The sequence below is a fragment of the Calliphora vicina genome, chromosome 3 (genome assembly GCF_958450345.1).
Source record: "Calliphora vicina chromosome 3, idCalVici1.1, whole genome shotgun sequence".
In the NCBI taxonomy this organism is placed as follows: domain Eukaryota; kingdom Metazoa; phylum Arthropoda; class Insecta; order Diptera; family Calliphoridae; genus Calliphora; species Calliphora vicina.
Window position 1 is genome coordinate 107,223,559 of NC_088782.1, and position 24,872 is coordinate 107,248,430.

General features: G+C 31.8%; 1 protein-coding gene across 1 annotated transcript; it reads left to right on the top strand.

Annotated features, from left to right (window-relative positions):
* The first annotated feature begins 11,529 nt into the window (after positions 1-11,529).
* LOC135955858 (uncharacterized) lies at positions 11,530-12,610 on the top strand. Its single transcript, XM_065506224.1, has one exon. It carries the CDS (start codon positions 11,685-11,687, stop codon positions 12,423-12,425), a length of 741 nt encoding a protein of 246 aa, XP_065362296.1. The 5' UTR covers positions 11,530-11,684; the 3' UTR covers positions 12,426-12,610.
* The last annotated feature ends 12,262 nt before the right edge of the window (positions 12,611-24,872 follow it).

Consider the following 24,872-nt stretch of genomic DNA (forward strand, 5'->3'; position numbering starts at 1 on the left):
AATAAAGGCTTTAAAAATTTTAAATACCATACATTTTTATTTGTATATAACTCTTTTAAAATTTTAGCTTGATGACAAGATTCGGAAGAGGCAGCAATTTCAAAATGGGTTTTTAGCTTCAGCCATTGAGTTCCTATACGATTTACAGCTGTTTCAATTGACAACCACCTGGTGTCACAGGCTCTTACTATTTTTAACACTAGGTATACAACTGGCATGAAATGTTTAACATTAACACTAACATGATGTTAGTGTTGGGTATATACTCATCATTTTAGGCTTTTATCAATGTTTTAACACGGTTGTTAAGCCATGTTCTCACTCACTTGGGACCATAGACGAATAATTTCATATTTCTATGTCCATTAATGCAGAAAATTCAAAAAGTACCATTAGAATATATAAAAAGTACCAAAAGGCCCCCACTTGTGGTTTCCCACTCACTCCCATATAAGCTTAATTTCATGGTTTTAGGTTAATTGGTGAAGAAATTACAAAAAGTCGAATAAAGAAAAAGTACCAAAAAGTCTATCTCTAGAATTCTCACTCACTTAGGACCATATATGCTAAATATCATGTTTCTAAGTTCATTGTTATAGAAAATTCAAAAAAGTACCATTAGAATAAAGAAAAAGTACCAAAAAGTTTCCCCCTAGAATTCTCACTCACTTTAGAACATATACGATTAATTTCTTATTTTTATGTCCATTAATTATAGAAAATTCAAAAAGTACCATTAGAATATAGAGAAAGTACCAAAAATCAGGCACTTGTGGATTCCCACTCACTCCGGTCCATATAAGCTTTATTTCATGTTTCTAGGTTCATTGGTGAAGAAATTACAAAAAGTACCATTCGATTAAAGAAAAAGTACCAAAAAGTCTACCCCTAAAATTCACACTCACTTAGGACCATATATGCTTAATTTCAGGTTTCTAAGTCCATTGTCATATAAAATTCAAAAAGTACCATTAGATGAATAAAAAAGTACCTACAGTTCAGTTCTCACATTTTGGTACCTAAATATTGTGCCCTATTCCTAACACAAACTTCACTCAGATACATATCAGCTAACTTTAATGTCGATAAGTGAAATAATTTAAAATATTAAAAAATGTAACATTAGGAGAAAAGTACCAATTCCCCTTTTCTTCCTTGAAACAATCAAGTTCGAACTTTAAAAATATTCCATTTTGCCAAAATTGTTTATGCTACAGACATGTCTCAAAATATTAAAATCTGTGTTAATGTGCCCAAGAAAAAATATGTTTTAAAAAAAGTACCAAACTGTTTACCCAGATTTGGCCCAATATACACCTTGGCACTCGAGTTCCAAATAACACCCTGTTAGTTAATTTTTGTACGAATCCAGGAACCAATGTTAAAAAATTATCAAAATTGGCTTAACAATTTCAATAAAATGTATTTTCCCGATTTTATCCCCTTTTTGGTACCTTTTTTATCCCCATTGCTTTGTTAAAATTTAATTCAAATAAATTTCTGTATCGTGGTGGGAGCTCATAATAAAATATTCGTATGTCTATGTCAAATTATAGAAAAACATATTTTATGAAAAAGTACCAAAAATAAACTCAATTTTTATCCCTAAGGGTTCGAATTTCCAAAAAGTACCAAACTTATATTTTTTATTTTTTGTTAATTAAAGAATACGATTTAAAATTTGTTTCTATGTTTATTGGTTTAAAAGATAAAAAAGTACCAAAATACAGTTTTTACCCGTTTTCTCCCCTAAAAGTTTCGAATTTCCAAAAAGTACGAAACACCTTTCAGCTTATTTTTTAAATGGAGTAACATGCTATTTTAAGTTTTTTTTGTATCCTTATTAGTTTTGAAGATATAAGGTTACCGAATTTATCCGTTTTTACCCTTTTTTACCCCCTAAACGTTCGAATTTCCAAAAATCCCTTCTTATCGGATCGTTTTGGGGAGGGAGGAACCCACAGTTAAAATTTCGTGATTCTAGCTTCAGCCGTTTGGGCTGTGCGATGATGAATCAGTCAGTCATTCAGTCAGTCAGTCAGTCAGTCAGTCAGTCAGTCAGTCAGTCAGTAACGTTACTCTTTTATATATATAGATGCTAAAAAAATGCCAAATGCTAAATCGAAAATTTCCAGCTAAATCAAAATAAAAAATGCTAAATCTAGCTGCAAAAATGTCAAAATGGTCACACTGCCTGGGGGTTTATTCCCTTTTCCCTTATTCTAAACAAAATCTCCCCTGGACATTTTTCTCTTTTCCCTTATTCTAAATGAACTTCGAAATGGGAATCTCTTCCCCGAGAAAAAAAGGAGGTATTACAAAAGTCAAAAAATGGGAGAATGTGGTGAAAAAATTTGGGAAAAATATCCCCAAAAAATTCAAAGGGAGTTGTAGCACAAAATGTAAGTATTAAACATTTTTTTAAAAAAATGTGTTAATGTGAAAGCAGATGGAAATTCTTTCGATAACTATGTAATTGTACTTGATATAATAATTATTTTTGTTTGTTTTAGTTTTGTAATTTTTTCTATATACATACAGTTGCGAGCAAAAAAATGAAGAAATAGGATCGTTTTAAAAATTTAACATACCCGAGGTGTCCTACTTTGGAAAAACCCTGGCCGTACCGTAATTTATGAATGCAGTCTGATGTAACTAAAAAATTTACCAAGAAGCCAATAATTGCTGCCGATTATAAGATTATCTTGCTCAAGATAAGCTCGCTTAAATTCCAAATATAAGAGTCGTGGCACGCACATGGTTGGGAGGCATCAACATACAGAATCCGCAACTCATGACCACAAACCTGTAAAAAAATTTATTGCTTACAAATCAGTTATTCGTCATTAAACAGAACATAAACTTACCAGCATCACATTCAAACTGTAGTAACCCTTTCTGTTGTAGGATAAGTGTTTGTTATTAGAAGGAGCTATTAAGTGGACATGTGTCCCAAAGTCTTACAAAGTCTGTGTCAAATCAAGTGGGTTGCTTTCTCTTTCTTCCTTTGCTTCTTCATATTTATCTGCTGTATTTCAGTGTTTTCTATTTCAGCAACATTAATCACAAACGCTACTGAACATTTTTTCTTTTTCCGTTTTTTATAATTTTTTATTTCAATAAACTTTTTGCATTTGTTGCTCTTAAAAATTATTTTCAAAGTTTTACACAAAACATGACAGTCGACGAAAAACAACTGATTTCGAAAATTCGAATTCTCTCTCCCTTATTATTCCCTTCCCAAACTGTTTAGAATAGGAGGATTTTATTCTTGGGAAATATTAATTCCCAGGGAACTTTATTCTCTGGGAATATTTAGAATTGGGCTGTATATGTTAGAGGCATTGAATTGGCCAACAATATTTTGATAAATGTTTGCAACATAGATAAATACACATAGATCGGAAACTCTCCTGTTAAAGACCTAACTCAATTGTCAAAAACCTATTTATAAGTAAAATAAACCATAGAGAATATACATAGAGCGGAAACTCTCCTGTCAAAGACCTAACTCAGTTGTCAAAAACCTAAGTGGTGAGAATGTATTAGTAGAAAAAACTATGTGAAAACAAAAACAACACTCGTATGTGGGATTATTTTGAGTAATTTTTTGTTTGAGTTTTTTTATAGTTTCCGCTCTATGTTTTCTTCTCTATGTCATGGTATTTTGAGATTTTAGGAACACATTTGCAAAACCAACTATATCCCTATCATGACACATCACAGTTTATGGCCAGAATGCCCTTATCTGACTCAAAACCATTCCTAAATCATTAATTATTTATAAACATCACACTATAATTGATAAAAGAACTACAAAATAGCTTTGACATAAAACAATAAGTATAATATAAACTAAACTAAACGGAATTCCCCCATTTATGACCAGATGTTGAGCATACGAACGTGTCCAAATCATAAAAACCCGCATCTGTACAAAAGACGTTAATTTTACAAGCATAACAACACAATCTGTATTAAGGCATGTTTGAGCTGTTTTCATTCAATCAACGACTAAACGCATGCGCCAAGACCAAAAACACAAAAATACACACAACAGGCAGGGAGGAAGACAACAAAAAAAATACATAAAACTCACTCATACCACATTAATCATACTTGAGCTGATCAAGCAACAACAATATTAAACAATGGTACAACAAACAATAATAATGACGGACAGACATACTACCTAAGGCTCATCATAAGGGTAACGAAAAACAGCCAAAGGAAGCCAGCAACACAAAAAACCAGATGTATGTGGATGCCACAAAAATACAATGCGAACAATATTTGGTTTAAGGAAGAAATCAAGAGCATATGAAAACATGTTAAGAGCGCATGTTTTAAGATTATAAGGAAACTCAAGATCTTCTTTGCCAACTTCATACAATACAACCAACCCTTAAACTTTATTTAAAAAAAACGCGTTTAATAGAATATTTGCGCATTCGCCACAGCAAACTAACTACTGCCTGGGAACAGCACATATTTCAGTTTTCTCCCCTTCAGGCATTTTAAACTATTTTGTGGCAAAAGCAAAATCTTAGTGCCTTGTTAAACACATATACAGAGAATATTGAAAGAACCAAAATGAAAAGAAAGACGTAAAATGAAACTGGTTTGAAATAAAATATTTGCGCTAAGCCAGCTTGTCTGACAGTCAGTTGGTTTGTTGGCTGAAAAGACATCCTTTTCTTTATTTTTTTCCCAAAAAGGTCATTGACACATCTTGGGTACGAGCATTATTTTGTGTTTGAAATGCTTGAATAGATTTCAATGAGTGAGTGGATGTGTGTGAAATATCTTTTGTTTAAATTCTTTATGAAAGATTTTGATTAATGATCTGTGCTACCGTTTTGTAGGGCAGATAGGATACGTTACAGCCAAAATATAAAAGATTTTTATTGGGTTGGCAGTGAACTAGTTTCGTTGCTTTTAGAAAATTTCCACAAAATTGTTATTGGAATGACTATCAGCCCAATTATGAAAAAAATTCCTCGGGAGTTTTTTCCCTTTTCTTTTTTTGAACATAGAATTTGAATAGGAAAAATGAGAAAAGGGAAAAAATCCAGGGGATTTTTTTTTCATAATTGGGCTGTATGATTTTGATCCCAGCTGTTTTACAAGTAGTCAATGTAGATATAGATATTTGTCTTATGTCAGTTCACTTTTTTGACTCCAATTTATATATTTTTGTTCACTTTTAGAATAGAGAGAAGTCAATTGGTTACTTTATACATCCCTGATAATCTAGAGTATAGTCAATTGTCACTTTAGTGCCTTCAGGTAGTCTAGAGAGTAGCCAATTTAAAATTTTATTTTGTACTAAACTTTAGAAAGATTACACAGATATAAATCAGCTGGTTACATTAATATGGCTATAGAAAACAAACAAAAGAATATGTCATAATGGTCTCGTTGCCTTTTGAAAATTGCATATTTTCTCTCGCTCTGGAAACCACAACAATTAAAGAGTGATTGTAGAACGTCAAAATAACCATACGGTTTGATATTACTTTGCTGTGTAATAAATATTCAATAAATAAATCAGTATCAAAAGAATATTTCGAAAAACTAAAGTTTTAATTTAGTTAGATTTTCATATTTATTATTATTTTGACAAATTTACTGAAATTTATTACTGGGGAATAAGTCAGATCCTACGTGCATTCTACTGGTTGCTAAGGCCAGATCATTGGGAGGGAAACCTCATAAACTACTACAAGATCCATTTTAAACGAGTAATGAATACTTTTTGGAAATTCCAGTGACCCCAAACACACCTATGAATTGTAACCGAGTGGTTGCATTCCAATGAGTTGAAGTGGTCTATCCAATCACCACATCTTAATTCCATGGAAAACTCATGGGAAATTGTAGATCGTAAAATACGGACTCAAAATCATTCATTGATGAACACTTTATCATTGGACATTTATCAAACGTTGCAGACTTGATTAAAAAAAAAAATAATTTTCATCTTACGACCATTTATACAGCTAGCTGAACAAGGTTTTTGTTCTAAAAACCGGGAATTTTTCTTCAAGCTAGCCACACTAAACAATTTTTAATTAATTTTGTGATCATTTGTTTGTAGAACACGTTATCTTGAGCACTTAAGCCATAGACAACAACTAGATAGGTAACTGAGAGCCAAAAACCTAAGTCTGTTGTCTGAAACCTAATTCATGAGAATGTATTGCATGTATTTTGTTTTTGTATAACCCGAATGTGTGAAAAGAGAGTAATATTTTACTCTCTCCTTCCGTTCTATGCGTTTATTCTATGACTTAAGTATTTCAGTTTTGAAGTATAAAAACTAAAAGAAATATATAATTTTATTGTTAACAGTTCAATAAAGATTAAAACCTAATGACAACATTCAAGGCTACCTTATTAATTAGGATCTTAAAACTAAACTTAGTATTTATTAACCAGTTAACTTTCGGTTATTTGAGAACCGGTTATTTTAAAATTCCTTGATAAAGTTTGGCATAAAGTTCTGATACATATAAAATCAGAGCACCCGAAAAGCCTAATAAGTTTTGAAAAATTCTCAAACTATACTTCTCGAAATTATAACGCCATTCAAAACTGCTTGCAAGATCTACTCTAGACCACTAAGCTCTGGAGTAGATCTTTCAAATGATAAAATAAATGCGGCTCATCCAGTATCACAGGAAAATGGACAGGGAGCTACAATTAATGCTGGAGCCAGCTCATACGCCAGTATTTTAAAAACCGGTTATCAAAAGCCAAAAGTCCCCCAAAATATGGGAGGGTTGGAAAACCTAATGCAAGCACTTACTGAGAATATTTCCTCTCTTAATCAAAATATGACTAACTTCATGTCATCCATGCAAAACACAATACAAGAGCTTCTGAGAGCACAGAACCAAATGATTCAAATTCTATTAACAAGAAAATGAATTTTTTGAAGATATGTTTCTGGAATGCAAATGGTTTAAACCAGCACAAATCGGAAATTTCCCATTTTATGTTAAATAAAAGCATCGATGTGATGTTAATTTCGGAGACACATCTTACAAATAGATATAACTTTAATATATCAGGATACTCATTTTATTACACAAACCATCCGGATGGTAAGGCACATGGCGGTACCGGTATCATAATTAGAAACCGATTGAGACACTATGCTCTAGATGCGTTTTCAAAGGATTATATGCAAGCAACATCTATTCGCCTTGAATACCCAGCTGGAGACTTAACTCTGAGCTCTATATATTGCCCACCACGTTTTTCGATGACCAAGGAGAAATTTGAAGAATTCTTTATAACACTAGGAGATCGGTTTCTGGCATGTGGAGACTACAATGCCAAACATACATATTGGGATTCGCGATTGGTAAATCCCAGAGGTAGACAGCTGTATAAAGCTCTAGTTGATCGCAAAAATTGCTTAGATTTCGTATCTCCTGGACACCCAACTTATTGGCCAACTGATCCTAGAAAAATTCCTGATCTAATAGACTTCGCCATATGCAGAAATATTATTCGGAATGCAATATCCACAGAAATATCCTATGATCTGTCTTCTGACCACTCTCCTGTAATTATTAATTATTGGGAGAGACCCAACATCCCAAGATTTCCTAAGGACTCTTTGTATTTTAACACAAATTGGCTAAAATATAGGAAATATATCAGCAGTCATATCCACACAAATCCTAATTTACAGTGTGAGGAAGACATAGATAGGACCGTCAATGACTTCACGTCATTGATTGTTTCGGCTCTGGAACACTCTAGGTGCCTAATAATACGCCTATTTCAAGTTCGGATATTGAAAGACCTCTTCTCGAAAAGAGAAGACTCAGAAGAGAATGGCAACATAATAGATCACCTGCTGCAAAGCAGAGGCTGTCCGCAGCAGTACGTAAACTGAAAAGAGCCCTTCATTTAGAAGAGGATCGCATAAACGAAAATTATATTAAAAGTTTGACGAGTACAATATACACAAATTTCTCTCTTTGGAAGGCAACGAGGAACATTAAGCCACCGGTAGAGGCACAAAGCGCTTTAAGAAAAGCTGACGGAACCTGGGCACGAAGTGCTATAGAAAAAGCCTCAGTATTTGCTGAACATTTAAGTGAAGTATTCCAACCCAACTCCACGGCAAATGAGTTTGAACTAGAAGAACTGCCAGCTTCAACAATGGCTAATGCAGCCCAATTCGATATTAGTCCTGAGGATGTTAATAGAGTAATTAAAAATAAATTAGACTTGAAAAAATCACCGGGATATGATTTAATAACGCCATCAATGATTAAGAACCTACCAAATGTGGCAATAATTGTGCTATCTATATTGTTTAATGCGATCTTGAAACTAGGAATTTATCCAAAAAATTGGAAAATTTCTCAAATAATAATGATACCTAAACCGGGTAAAGATTTAACCCTGCCATCTTCTTATAGACCTAACTCCCTTGTTTGTTTGTCGAAGATATTCGAGAAAATATTCCAGGAAAAGATAATACCTTTTTTGAATGATGGAAACATTATCCCAGTACACCAATTTGGTTTCCGTGAACATCATGGCACCATTGAACAGGTCAATATTGTTCTGCCGTCTTTTTAGACGTTGCTCAGGCTTTTGACAAGGTATGGCATAAGGGTCTAGTACATAAAATCAAATGTTTACTACCACTATGTACTCATAAATTGCTGGAGTCTTATTTATCGAATAGACTTTTCAGAGTTAAGTACAATGATTATGTGACGAGAGAATACAAGATTGGAGCTGGCGTTCCACAGGGAAGTGTACTAGGACCTACGCTGTATTTGATTTACACCTCCAACCTCCCTACGTGCGATAAACTAACAATTTCAACATTTGCTGATGATACCGCCATTATTAGCTCAGACGAAAACCCACTCATGGCATCTAGTCAACTGCAGAATTACCTCGTACGTGTGGAGTCATGGTTGAAAAACTGGCGAATAAAGTTAAATGAGCTGAAAAGTAAACATGTTAAGTTCGCTCTAAGAAGAGGAAATTGCCCACCTGTCACACTCAACAACGTTAATATACCGCAGTCTGATTATGTCACCTACCTTGGTATTCATCTGGATAGGCGGCTTACTTGGCGCCGACACATAGAAACCAAGAGACTTCACATGAAGTTAAAAGCCTCTAGCTTTCATTGGTTAATCAGTGACCAATCAAAATTAAGCCTTGAATATAAAGTCATTCTGTATAAGACCGTTTTAAAACCAATTTGGACATATGGAATTCAATTATGGGGAATGGCTAGCAACACCAGTATTGATCTTATACAGAGGGCCCAATCTAAAATTCTTAGGACCATGACGGGAGCACCATGGTACATAAGAAATGAAAACATCCACAGAGACCTAGAAGTGACATTGGTAAAGGAAGAGTTCAAGAAAGTCCGTGAGAAATATATTGTGAAGCTGCGAAACTATCCCAATACGCTTGCAAGACAACTTGTGCAGACCCAAACTCGATCCAGGCTCCGTAGAGCAGATCTACCACCCCGCTAAGATGAGTGACAGTTTACCATTATGGCTCTCTTGCTGAAGAGCAAATAGTTTTAATTTTAGTTATAAGATTTAAATACTTATTGTAAGGTCAAAATAGACAGATTCAATAAATCAATAAAGCGTTAAAAAAAAAAAATTCAAAACTGCTTGCAAGATTACTTACAAGAACTTAAACTCGTAGAGCTGATCTATTATCCTGTGAATTAGAAGCTCACTTCGACACTATGCCTCTCAGATAATAATATAGTTATAAGATTTGAATAATTATTGTAAATCCTACGAAGTAAAAGCAGATTCAATAAATATTGGCCAGCTTATAAGACCTCTGTGAATCATTTCAAAAATTTGACTGTAAATGAGACTGCGGGTGCTTCTGCTGTGGGTGTAGGAGAGACTAACCCATAACATAAAATACTAGCAAATGTTGAGGTTGGTGGACCCTGAGTTGTGGGATATTATTGGTTCCCCCTTACCGGGTATCCCACAATTAACACAAAGTTTAACACATTAAGTCTGGCATCCTTTCTACTAAAGACATTGGAAGGGTTCATTGATATTAATAACTGTAACACCTGATCTCATATATAAAGTTGAGGATTCCACTCCTTCCATTTTGGGTGGATAAGGACATTCTTATAACAAATTCTGGAATTTAGACACCTCCGCCCTTTTTTGGACCTATCCGTATAGATGAATAGCCCCGTTAAACCAAGGGAGGGACCATCATCAGATTCTATATAGGACGGGATTGAAAAACTGAAGTTTCTAGGGAAAAAGGTTTAGGGCTGCAGTAATCATTACGATCGGGAAGATTTTGAATACTTCCTACTATGCAAGCATGTCCATAGGATCTATAATTCTATGCGTTGAGCCTAATATCCGTATTCAGTGCAGGTTCTTGCCCATTAGATGTACTGGTAACCAGTTAAGTAGTGTGAAAATTGACTTTGTCGCTATAGTACGCAGTGCCCCTGTTATCAGGAATGCCATACTTCTCAATACCCTTTAAAAGAATATGCGGTTAGAGATCCTATACATTGCCCTCCACCAGACAGAGGTCCCATAGACCGTGTCAACTAGCCAGATCACATTCCATCACGTCCATATGACCCTTTTGTAGACATACAAAGCCGTCATGGCTTAGATGCTCTTACTGCATTGTTGAGTTTCTAGAATAATTTCCTGCCCAAGTATTTTGCACTATCCGAGAGCAACAATTCAGTTCCGCTCAGTCGGGGTAATGTAAAATTAGGGATCTTAGTCATCATTAAGAACAGTACATGTTAAGTTTTTCTAGGATTAATACCCAAGTACCACTATCGATGCTCCATCGAGTTATTATTTCTTGCTGGCTTTTTGGACAAGAGCTTTTAAACATTACAAGTCCAGTATAATCCTGTCTGTTATGCAGGGGCTAAAGTCCAATCAAGTAATTGGTAATAGAATCATAGCTGCTACTTAAGGAAGAATCAGTGTTTTATAACTGGAGAATTAAGGAACTACGCACACTGTTGTTACGGGAAAAAATTTCATCCTATCATGTTTTTACCAAAAATCTACCAAATCGGTTTAGAACCTACCAACCAAAAATAACCACTGTTTTAATTTGGTTATTTTAAGTTTTCTTCTAAATAGGAGAATTTATTTGGCGGAATAAATTCATCCTATTTAGTAGCATCGTCCAGCAACAGCTAATCGACATACATTCTTATTGGAAGCCGGAATTCTCAAACTCAACTTCTGAGTTTTATGGTCTCCACGTAAATCCAACTTAAGTTGAGTTGATGCGTGAGTGAAATACAAAACTATCGAAGGCAGATATAAAAGGACGGCCTGATTACCCTTAAGCGATAATGGTAATGATGCGCGAGGTCTTTCTTCACCCAGAGCTGAATTACGAAGGAAGATACTTTAACAAAGTACTTTGTTTTAAAATTACAAAAATTTTGCCTTTGAAATTTGATTATTTCATTTTAAATTTTTAATAGACAGACATTTCAAAATTCAAAATTTTCAATCAGTTTCTAAAAAACTATTTAGCAAAGAAAATTTAGTGGTCAATTATTGAGAAAAATATATTTTATAATATTGCGTATTAAACAAACAATATTATACAAATATATATTTTTTAAATAAAATAAATCAACTAAAATGGGTTGCTGTGGAAAATCAGAAGAAGACACTGAGGCTTGTGTACGGGCAGAGAATCCTGCAATGGAGGAGCTGTGTAAAAAAGAACAGGCCAAAAGTAAGAATATGCCCTACATGTGGCATCCAACAGTAAGCAATATGCAACAAATAGCCTATGTAAGACGCTTGGAACGACAGCACGAAGCTCTGCAAACTTCCTATTTCAATCTTAGTTCGCAAATGGCTCGCTTACAGTTTCGCATTAGACAGATTATACAGGCTGCTCCTTGTGATCGTGCCAAATTGATAGATGATCTAGAGCGTGTGGTTTTCCAAGAAGTTGATATTGCAGGCCAGAGAAACGCACAAGAGTTGCCGTCCTTGGAGCAGCATAATTTGGAAATGGGAGACATTAAGAAGAAACAACATATGTTGATAAAAAATTTACGCCAACAAATTGGTAGCTTTCAACAAGCCAGCGATAGCTTAGCTACTGAATATCAATATCACGATCAAGAAAAGGGAAAAGAGCGAACGAGTTCTCAAAAGTCATTAACAAAGAAACCATCTAAAGTTATTTCAGCCAAACCATCGGAAACAAAATCAAGAAAATCGGGTGGTTCAGAATATTTTATGAATTCAGCCTCTGGATCAACAGAGACCTGTAGCAGTGTTGGTCGGCCGTATGTGAGTGAGGTGAGATCAACATCTTTCAAAGAGCTTAGAGATATGTATCAAAAAGGCTGCACTAAAAGTGCTTAGGAGATGGAATGCAGCTAGAATTTACTAGAGTTTTTATTGGTTTAAATATAACATGATTTTGCTCCATTTTTTGTTATATTTTAACCAGTTGAACTCTTGGAAACCTTCACATAAATATGGCTACATTACATTTTTGTAAAACACAATATTTTGAAATGAATAAAGAAAGGTTTTTGAATAAATAACCTTCACAGTTAATTAACCTTACAGTTTAGATCGATAATCTAATCAAATTTGTTTTATAGATCATGAAAAAATTGTTTAATAACAGCATAATCTATACTTGACTGATATTTAAAGACGACTTATTTTTGTAAAACAAGCTACTGTAATTCTTACATGATTAACTCTTTGCGGTTTGGTGGTTAGTTTACTAACCACATTTTCTATAGTCTTTAAAACATAGTTTATTGACATCTATTGCCATTTAGCTAAACAATTATATTTTTTGAAGTCATCCTTTATGACTTTTTGCAATACTTTGCCGTCAGGATGCTCTGGTTAGATAAATATATTAATTTGAAAATATTGTAAAAATCAGTTTTTTTAAGAGACTTTCACGCATTCAATAAAAACAAGTAAGAAAGTATGGTCCGTCAATCCCGACCATATAATACCCTACACTAAGTAAAAGAGCAAAAACATTTTTCTTTTAAAATTTCAATAATTTATATTTTTGAGTGATTTTCGGAAGTGAACCTTATATGGGGGCTATGACCAATTATGGACCGATAGCCATGAAATTAGGTCGTGTGATTTATGTGTATATGAAAGTTTACTAGGTTGAATTTTGTGTGTAGACCAGCATTTTTAAGCGATTTATGCACATTAAAGTGATTTTCGGAAGCGGGTCTATATGGGAGCTATGACTAATTATGGACCGATCGTAACAAAATTTGGTTGCGTGAATTTTGAATATATAGAACTTATTTGGAGCGGAATTTGTGGAGATACATATATAAATTAAACATTTATGATCGATAAAGTCCAATTTCGGAAGGACATTTGTATGGGGGCTAGGTGAAATAATAGACCGATTTCAGCCAGTTTCAATAGGTTTGGACCTTGTGCCGAAAGAATAATATCTACCAAATTTGATCGAAATATCTTCAAAATTGCGACCTGTACTCTGCGCACAAGGTTTACATGGACAAATAGCCAGCCAGCGTTTGTGCAGATGTTTGTAACGCCCAAAAATATTAGTTTAACACCCACCTAAAGTATACCGACCGACTTAGAATAACTTTCTGAGTCGATTAAACGATGTCCGTCCGTCTTTCCGTCCGTCTGGCTGGCTGGTGGGCTGGCTGGCTGGCTATTTGTCCATGTAAACCTTGTGCGCAGAGTTGACGAACATCACTGAAAACGGTTTTTATACCCTACACCACCATAGTGGGAGAGTATTATGCGTTTGTGCAGATGTTTCTAACGCCCAAAAATGTTAGTCTAACACCCAGTATACCGATCGACTTAGAATCACTCTCTGAGTCGATTAAACGATGTCCGTCCGTCTGGCTGTCCATGTAAACCTTGTGCGCAGAGTACAGGTCGCAATTTTGAAGATACTTCGATTAAATTTGGTACATATTATTTTTTTGGCTCAGGGACCAAGCCTATTGAAACTGGCTGAAATCGGTCCATTATTTCACCTAGCCCCCATACAAATGTCCTCCCGAAATTGGACTTTATCTGTCATAAATGTTTAATTTATAAATGTATATCCACGAATTCCGCTCCAAATAAGTTTTATATACACAAAATTCATGTCACCGAATTTTCTTACGAGCGGTCCATAATTAGTCATAGCTCCCATATAGACTCGCTTCCGAAAATCACTTTAACGTGCATAAATCTCTTAAAAATGTTGGTATACTCACAAAATTCAACATAGTAAACTCTCATATAGACATAAATCACACGACCTTATTTCATGGTGAGCGGTCCATAATTGGTCATAGCCCCCATATAAGGCCCACTTCCGAAAGTCACTCAAAAATATAAATTATTGAAATTTTTAAAGAAAAATGTTTTTGCTCTTTTACTTAGTGTAGGGTATTATATGGTCGGGCTTGACCGACCATACTTTCTTACTTGTTTTAAAATATCTTCTGAATTTGAGGGTGTTTCTGAAATTTTTTGACACAATTTCTAATGTACTCGGCGATGAGAAAATACATAAAAACATCTGTTTTACTTGTCTTAACATCTCAATTTTATACAAAATTTTTTAAAAAAAAATATATGTATAAAATGTATTTTTAAGCGTTCATAACTTTTTTTATAATGATTCGCATTTTATATTCGAAAATACAAATTAAAGTTTAAAGTCCAACAGAGGAAAAATATTACAAAAATACTCATCCATTCAAAAGTTACAGATTTTTGATCCGATAATGACCAAAATTTGCGGTGGTTAGTAAACTAACCATTTCACTCCACAAAAAACCTTGGAATGGGGTGGTTTTTTCATGTTTTGATTAATGTTTTCTTACCTTTTATAAAAAACTAACCTTGAATAAAGTAAAAATGTAATTGTTTTGAGTTTAAACTTATACACAACAAGTAAGAATACTATATTCGGCCGAGCCGAATCTTAAATACCCTCCATCTAAATATTTTATTTCAAATGTACAAAAAATTGTATCTAATTCAGCAATTTATAACTGAAATTCCTATTAGAACGTATGAAATTTAACAATTTATATACTTAATAATTAGTTAATACGTTTGGATCAACATTTTTCCCTTTTAACCTCAAGTGAAGAAACAGAGTATAAAAAAGGGTATACAAATATATTTAGACAAATTTCAAAATATTTGGTTGTGGGACTTATGTGGGAGCTATGACCTATTATGATTTGATTGTCATAAAATATTTTTACGTGATTTTTATGTATTTATATGAGAGCTGTGGCCAATTATGGACCAATATTCACAAAATTCAGTATTATGATTTTTGAATACAAATTACTGATCTGTGTACTATTTTGGTTTAATATATGGAGGTTATGACCAATAATGTTCCTATCATCATAAAATTTGGTACATCGATTTTAGTTTATATTGAATAAATTAGTTTTGAATTTCAACCTGATAACTTTATTTGTAAGAAATTTATGAGGATTTTAGTGATTTTTGGGAGTGGACATAAGGTCCACTATGGAGCTGTGGTTAAATATGGACCTATATTCACAAAATCCGTAAGTATGATTACTGGATACAAATTACTGATCTGTGCGTAATTTCATTTTGATATCGATATGTTTTTAAGGTTAATATCTTTTTTCGGAAATGGGCCATATAGGGGAGCTATGATCAATTATCGGCCAATCTGCATAAAATTTGGTACAGTGATATCTATATATATGAGTCGAATTTTAGCATGATAAATGCATTTATAAGAGATTTATGAGTACTTAACTGATTTTTGGAAGTGGACCTTATATGGGAGCTATGGTCAAATATGGACCGATATTCACAAAATCCATTAGTATGATTTCTAAGTATAAACTACGGATGTGTGTGAAATTTTGTTTTGATATTGATATTTTTTTGATATTTATGTAGGTTATTGTGTTTTTCGGAAGTGGTCCTTATATGGGAGCTATAACCAATTATCGGCCGATCTTCATAGAATTAGGTACAATTATTTTGTTATATATGGGGATTATTTATGTCGAATTTCAACTTGATAGCGACATTTATAAGACATTTATGCTTATTTAGGAGATTTTCGGAAGTGTTCTTTATATGGGGGCTATGGTCAAATATGGGCCGATCCACGAAAGATTTTGTTTTTTTACCACGAAACTTATTTTTGCTGAATTTTCTATGGATAGTGCTATTCTGTAGGCATTTATAGACCATAGGACCATATTTCGGGAAGAAATTTGTATGGGGGCCAGGAGAAATCATTGACCGATTCTTATAATGTTCACCTTTTATCATAAAAGTAACGTGTGCAAAATTTGATGATATTAGCTGCAATAGATTTACAAAAAATGTCCAAAAATATGTGAAAATTATCAATTTTTTTTTGAGGTTGTCCCACATTTTAATTCATAACTTTGGTTCCACTGTACCGATTTGGCTGATTTTCAATACCGAACTGCTTGGGGCAATAGTGAACAGTTTTCTTGCAACTCTACTAAGTTTGTTTGCGTATTTTGGACGTGAGCGTGTTTTACACAGACGGACAGACAGTGTGTAACATTTCTCAATGTTACACACGGAATGACAAACTTATATATGTATACCCTCATTCACCACTTATGGTGGTGGAGGGTATAAAAAGCGTGGCTAAAAGAGTTAAAACAGATGGTGATCCAAGATCTACAAGATCACTGCTTTATAAGCAGTCTACTTTGGAAGGCTTTTAGCTTATCTACAGAGAAAAACTGGTCTCACGATTAGTTTCCCGGGGCTACTGTCCTGTTATTTTGACAGGGTTTTGGAGGTGAGGGTATATAAGTTTTGACGATTTCATTGATAATCTGTCAAATTTGGTATGTCCCCCTTTCAAATGACATGGGAATAGTTGATTTAAAATTTAAGGTTTATACACATTTTCATTATAACGCATTCATTGTGTTAATGAAAATAGTTTTGGTCTTAATACAACTACAAAGTAGCTAAAAATAACTATTTTACCCATTTTACCCTCTAAAATCGTAACTGTTAAACATTTTATTTATTTCTTTAGTTTGTTTTGTTCAACTAAAATCATTAATTTTCCTCTCCCTCCTCACATCCTTGCCCAAACTATTTCTCTTAAAAACCGGCCGGCTTTTTCATCCTTGTTATCGTAGGTTCGTGGTTAAATCGTTAAACAATTTGTTTTTCTATTTAATTCTCCACATTTTCCCATTTATATCTTATGCTCTCTACATTATTACTCTCTTCGTTAGTTGTGTTTAGTTGAATTAACCTCGTAAAATATGTTCAACATAAAATTCCTTTTTCTTTTTTCTTTCCCATTTCCCATTACACTCGTAAGTCGCTTTGCCTGGAATTATATTTTGACATTTGGGTGAAGTGTCAATTTGACTGTTGAGTGTGTACAATGTACTACAACAACAAAAACGAAGAGCAGGACAAACGAAAAAAAAAAAAAACGACACAAACCTGTTAAAACTAGAGCACACGCAAATCCTATTGGAAATAAGTGATGGCATGTTGAATTGGAAATTTTTGTAAATCGTGTACATTCCATATTATTGAGGTAGGGTCTCTGGGCTGGAATGTTGTGTGAAGGAATGAAATGGCAAAATAAACAAAGTTGCATTTCTGTGGAAATGTGTAAATAATAAATAAATGTACTGAAATGGAGAGAATGTAAACCACAGTAAGGTTTAAGAGTAGTTTTGTATCAGTTTACCTTGTAGATTGGGTTTTGCAATAAGAGAATAGTAATGAAAATTATCATTTATTAGTTATAATGCTAGTTATTTATTATTGTTTTTATGACCCATCAAATTTTTGTAACAATCGGACAATTCAATCGAAAAATATTAGCAACAATTTACACCGAAAATATAGTATTTTATTAAATTAAAATTCTAATTAGAATTAGAATAAATTTACAATATAAAATCATTGCAAGTTAGATAAAAGGCTGTAAAAACGAAGTACCCGATAGGATTGTTGATAGTGTGCTGGTCTGTTAATCTGGGAATTTGGATTTCAATTCCTGTTAGAAATTCTGGTCTGCGGTTTAAAAACTTTTTATTTTGGAATTAATTCGGTAACTCGTGAACGATTGCAAATATTAATATATTTTAATGAAATTTTACTTAATCAGAGCAGAGGTGTTTCCGAATTTGTTTGTATTTATATAAGCTAATAATTGCAATGGTCGACCCCCAAAATTAGTTCTATCAGGCCTACAAATCGGATTAAGATATCGTAATAAAATTAAGAAATTACATAAAAAAGTGTACCGAAAAAAACTTGTACTAGTATTAAGTTAAAAACAAGTAAGAAAGTATGGTCGGTCAAGCCCGACCATATAATACCCTACACTAAGTAAAAGAGCAAAAACATTTTTCTTTTAAAATTTCAATAATTTATATTTTTGAGTGATTTTCGGAAGTGGACCTTATATGGGAGCCATGACCAATTATGGACCGATCACCATGAAATTAGGTCGTGTGATTTGTGTCTATATGACTATGTTGAATTTTGTGAGTATGCCAACATTTTTAAGCGATTTATGCACGTTAAATCGATTTTCGGAAGAGGGTCTATATGGGAGCTATGACTAATTATGGACCGATCGAAACAAAATTTGGTGACATGAATTTTGTATATATAAAACATATTTGGAGTGCAATTTGTGGAGAAACATTTATAAATTAAACATTTATGACCGATAAGGTCCAATTTCGGAAGGATATTTGTATGGAGGCTAGGTGAAGGTGAGGCTAGGTGTACTCTGCGCACAAGGTTAACATGGACAGCCAGCCAGACGGACAGACAGACAGACGGTGACAGTAAGTGATTCTAAGTCGATCGGTATACTTTAAGGTGGGTGTTAGAATAATATTTTTGGGCGTTATAAACATCTGCACAAACGCATAATACCCTCCCCATTATGGTGGTGTAGGGTATAAAAAAGTGCCGCTGAAGCCTACCGATTGCTTATGGTTAAACCTTATGGTTAATGAGTTTCATCGGTTTAAACGAGCGAGAGATGATTTGATTGGTTTAGAAGTCTTGATTTTGACAAGGAAGATCGCCTAGACCAGCTAAAAAAAGTCTGTAGACCAAGAATTGGAGGCATTTCTCCATGAAAATTGTTGTCAAACTCAACAAGAGCTTGCAAAATCATTGGGAGCTACTCAATCAGAAATTTCAAAATATTTGGAAGTAGCAAGAGTCATCCAAATGCATGGAAATTGGGTACCATACGAATTGAAGCCAAGAGACCTTGAGAGACGATTTCGTAAGACCGAAATGATGCTTAAACGATATAATAGAAAATAATTTTTGGGTACACACAATTTTATTTTTTTCAAAATTGTTTCTCAAAGTTTTTTTTGTAATTTTTTTTTAAAATTGTTTTCGTAAATTTTTTTTAAATTTTTTTTAAATTTTTTTCTTAAATTTTTTCGAAATTTTTTTGGAATTTTTTTTTCAAATTTTTTTTCTTTAATTTTATTGAAAAAACTGTATAACAAAAAATTTGTTTAATGAAAAAAAAATTCGTGTTAAAAAATATTTTTCCCGATTTTGACTCATTACTTACTATATAGCCTTATATGTATGTATACATCGTTGCAATGGACTTTGAAATATCTATTATTGGATATATATTGTCTATCTATATTAATGTCTATATCAATGACTTAGTAATCCAGATATAAATAAACAAGTAAGATTGCTATATTCGGCTGTGCCGAATCTTACATAACCTTCACCAAATTATACTTCAAAATTTTAAATATTTCTAGGTAAACAAAATTTAATTTTTTTCCAGTTGTTTTTTTCATTTTTTGGAAAAAAAAATTTTCGATTATTTTAATTTTTTTTTTGTGAAAAAAAATTCGGGTAAAATTTTTTTCGATTATTTTAATATTTTTTTTTTAATTTAAAATTTTTTTTTGTTGTTTAAATTTTTTGTTTGTGAAAATAAAATTCGGGTTAAAAAGTTTTTTTTCCGATTTTGACCCATTGTAGGTCCAACTTACTATGGTCTTATATACGTCGTTGCAAATGTCTTTGAAATATCTATCATTAGATTTCCATATTGTCTATATTAATGTCTTAGTAATCCAGATATAGGTCAAAAATAGGTCAAAAATCGAGGTTGTCTTGGTTTTTTCCTCATATCTCAGCCATTTGTGGACCGATTTTGCTGATTTTAAATAGCAAAATTCTCGAAATTATGTCTGACAGAATTATTGAAGATTTGAATCCCGAAGATATCTGGGGTCTTCAGAAAATTGATTTCAACAGACAGACAGACGGACATGGCTTAATCGACTCTGCTATCTATAAGGATCCAGAATATATATACTTTATAGGCAAATGAAAAATGTAGAAATAACAAACGGAATGACAAACCCTTGCAACTTATGGTGAAGGGTATAAAAATTTGAAAAAATACCGCATTTTTAAATCATACAAATTTGTTGTTCTCCTGAAAAGTATTTTAATCCGAATACCTACCGAATATACAGGTATGTCACAGATATAAAATTCGTAATTCGAAAACTTAGCTTCCATAGAAATAGAAAAACCAAAAATTCCACTTTGAAATGAAAAAGTGAAAGTAAAAAATTAAAAATGTGTAAAAAAAGAAACATATTCAAGTAATTGGTGAATAATTTATGCTTTAAAATAAAATTTAAGTTGCGCCTTAAAGCATGTGAAGTTTTTGTAACATAACACATTTACGAAAGTTGAGGAAGCAAAACGAGAATGTTACGAATTGAAAAATGCGATTGTTTTCACTTTTCTGTGACTGATTATGAACAAAGCAGAAATTATTTAACTTAATTTTTATTAACATTGCAAGAATCATAAGGATAACGATTATTAATTTCATTATATTTAAGCAGTTATTACCATTTAAAATCATAAATTTCCGACCTCTGCTAAGCACACTTACTAACACATATTGTGCTCTTAAAACTTGTGAATAAAAGCTTTTGGGAAAAAAGCTTTTTCACGTTTATATAGAGTACAAAATAAACAACATATGCTCTTGGCAATAGTGTAATGCTCTCCATAATTCCAGTGGAAATGAAACAAAACAGCGGCACCCTCCCAGATAACAATAACAACATGAGATAAAATAATGACAATAAAAACAAAAACCAAAACAATGTTGCAAAAGGAAAATGCATTTTATAACAAAAATTCTTTAATACAAAATTGCAATAAATAAATCAGTAATTAAGGAATTTACCAGAATTTACAAAGTTGTTTAGCTGTATTTTGCTTTTAAAATTTAAAAAGTTGTGTGGTCCTTCATGAAGAAAATTTAAACTAAAGTTATGTTCCTGGCATGAAACAACTCATACTGTTCCTTTTTGTCATCTTTTATGGCTCGAATAAATGCAGCTAGATAGAGTTGAGTTCTGCACTATAAAACCCGAGGAAACAAAAAAAAAAAAAATACAAAAACTTTATATTGGAATGAAAATATGAATGCAAAAATTCTGTTTCATTTAAATTCAGTTGCAAACGAACACTAAAAGCGCTCACAACACTTACTCGAAGTACTAACAAATCTTTCGCAGATTTTTTTCGCACGCGTGTGATACATAAGGCGATTTTTATTAGTAGGAAAAAAGAATACAAAAAAATTTATAGAAAATATTTTGCACAAAATATTTCTTACGGGGAAAAAAATATACAAATGTGTGCTAATTTGGCACATACGTTGCAAAAAGTTTAATAAATCAACTACACAAATCAGCTAAAATAGTTGAAAGCATGGAAAATTTTCTATAAGTAAAAAAAATAAGTTAATTAGGGAAAGTTTATTTAGTAGAAAAATCTCAATAAATTAAATAAAATAAAAAATAAGTATTAGCAGAGTTTAAACAAATAAGAAATAATTAGATAAATAAGCTTTAAAACGGTTGATAAATAAGAAAAAGTTAATTCAATAATTAAAAAAAAAAACTTAAAATCAAATCGGTTTATATTTAAAGGCGTATGATTAATATTAATTTAAATTAAACTTAATAACCCAACGGTGCTTAGTGTCGTATGATTAATATTAATTATTTCAAAGCTTAGAAAAAAATACACTAGAACTTAATTAATCCACCTGGTTGAAAAGTGTTTAAAATTAAGGCGTATTTGCAGCACAAAAAATGTATGTGTTTAACAAAAATCTCTATATAGTTATTACTATTATTATAACTTTAGCCCTAAAGTAGGCTATACAATGTTCATTTTTCTATTAAAAGTCTATTGTGTTTTTGTCACAATGTTTTACTGTAATAAATTGCAACTTTTAGTTTACGAAAAAAAGTTTACCCAGCTCCCTAAAGTAGGCAACACTATGAAACAAATATACATATAAATATTTATGTTGTATATGCAAGTGTTTGTTTTGTTTTGTTGTTGTTTGAGTGCATATAACAAAAAATTTCTTTTGTTTTTTTTAAATTTCAATGACCTGTACATAAATTTATTACTGTTTAAGGTGACCTAAAATTTAGAGAAAATTTAATATTATGGCAAAACAGCTGCAATGTAGGCTATAGTTTTTTTTGGACGAAAAGTTATAGTAATTCTGTTTTTTTTATATATTTTTGTAATAGAATCATTAAACTTTGAATAATGGTCTTGAAATTGATGTAAAATAATTGTGTTTTAGTTTGTTAGGATCCCTAAAGCACCTAAAACTAGGCAATACATTACTTGAGGACCCCTAAATAGCTTCAACAAATTTGAATTCATTTTGTGGAGTTGGAAATTTTAAAATGAAGCATCAAATTTATTTCTTTATTTTATTTAATCTTTGAATTATTTGTTACAAGACCTTAAATACCTGTTAGTTTTTTTTTTATTAAACTTGCAAATTTAATAATTTGCTCAAAAGCTTTAATTACTTATTTGTTGTGTGTTTCCATGACAAAAACTTGAAGTTTAATAATCTTATTAAAATTGTTATAAGAAATTCTGCTTAAGTATCCCATAGCCACAGCTTCGAATTAATTAATTTAATTTTAGCTTAATTCGAAAAAACCTTAATTAGGAATGAAAAAATGCAGGACATTCTTTTTATAAATCCGTTCCCATTATTTTAATTCAATTTCTATTAGATTTGAATTAACAAAAATGTAATCATTGACATTTTGAATGAATTCTATTGAATGAATTTTTACATAACAGAAATTATTCAACTTTTGAATTGTTGTTAATTCAAATCTAATAGAAATTGACTTAAAATATTTTTTTCTTCATTCAGATTTGTTTTACTTTAAATAATTCAATTCAGCATTTTTGTAATTGATTTGAATTAAAGACAATTTTAATCATTCACTACAGTTTTTAAAGATATTTTATAATGAATTTGAATTCTAGAAAATTTGAAAGAAACAATAATTAATTAATTCTCTAAATAATTTATTCTCAAATGGTTGATAAATACAATGGAATTAATTCACAATGAACTCATTAACGGAATGGTTAAGAGATAACATTTATTTTGATTGCTAAAATGGAATTAAGAATTAATTCTTTCGAAACTTTGTCCATAACCTAGAGCACCTTAAACTAGGCAACAATTTTTTGTATTTAAGGAACCCAAATAAGTGTGTAAATGAAAGGTTTTAAAATGTTTTTCTTTTAAATTGTAAGCTCTTTTAAATAAGTTTGATGTTCTTAAATTAGACTATAAACATTTTAAGATTTTTATCATTATAATCACACGCTGTAATGAATACAATGAATGAAACTCTAAACGAACGAATTTGTAATAAATATGATTTTTTTTAATCACAAAATTTGTATATTTTTTTCATAAATTCTTATTTCAAATGGCCTAGGAATTTCACTTGGAATTTATAAAATTCATTTAACCCTCTAACCCGCAAGAGTGGGTCAAGCCATTCATTACAAAATATCAATTATCTCAAAATATAATTATAATTTTTGTTTAAATTTAACGGTGACTTTAGTTACAGATTTGTTAACATTTCTCTCAAAGGTCGAAATGCATTCTGGCTTTTAGTTTTTGTTCTATCAGCTGTTTTGTGAGTTTTAGCACGTGACATTTTGTGTGATTTTCTTTTGCGGGTTAGAGGGTTAATAAAGTCTAATAGAATGTTGTATACGATTTATAAAAACGGTCTGTTAAATTGTAAATCATCTTGGCCAACTGATGAATTACTTAGTTTTTGTCTATTATCATGACACAGAATAAAGTTTAGTTAGATTGTGATTAATTTTATTAAAAGTTTATAGCACCCTAAACTAGGCAACATATTTAGTATTAAAGCAATAATCTGCAGTTTTTTAATGCTCTAAAAACATATTAAATACAGTTTTGTGTAATTAAAACTTATTGGAAATATTTAAAATACGCTAAGTCCATTAATTTCAACAACTTTAAATAAGTTTGATCTTCTACAACTAAGTTTTAAACACTAAATATTTTAGCTTCATTTTTATATTGCTAATCATTGATCAAGTTATAATTACATTTTTTTGTTTATTTACATGACACAGACATTAAGTTTAGTTAGATTGGTTTTAAATTAAAAACAAAAGAGGCCTCAAATTGTGATTAATTTTATTAAAACTTTTTAGCACCCTAAACTAGGCAACATATTTAGTATTAAAACGTGTTGTAAATATTTCAAATATTAATTTAACCAAGTTCTTTTTACACAAAATTAATTCACAGCCATTTTCCATTACAAAATGTAAGTTATGTTAATCTAATTTACATTGTAATAAAGAATTCTGTTTAAGTTTCTTCAT

What these genes read in the sequence shown, in the direction of transcription:
- LOC135955858 (XM_065506224.1), top strand. Translation starts at nt 11,685, where the DNA reads ATGGGTTGCTGTGGAAAATCAGAAGAAGACACTGAGGCTTGTGTACGG.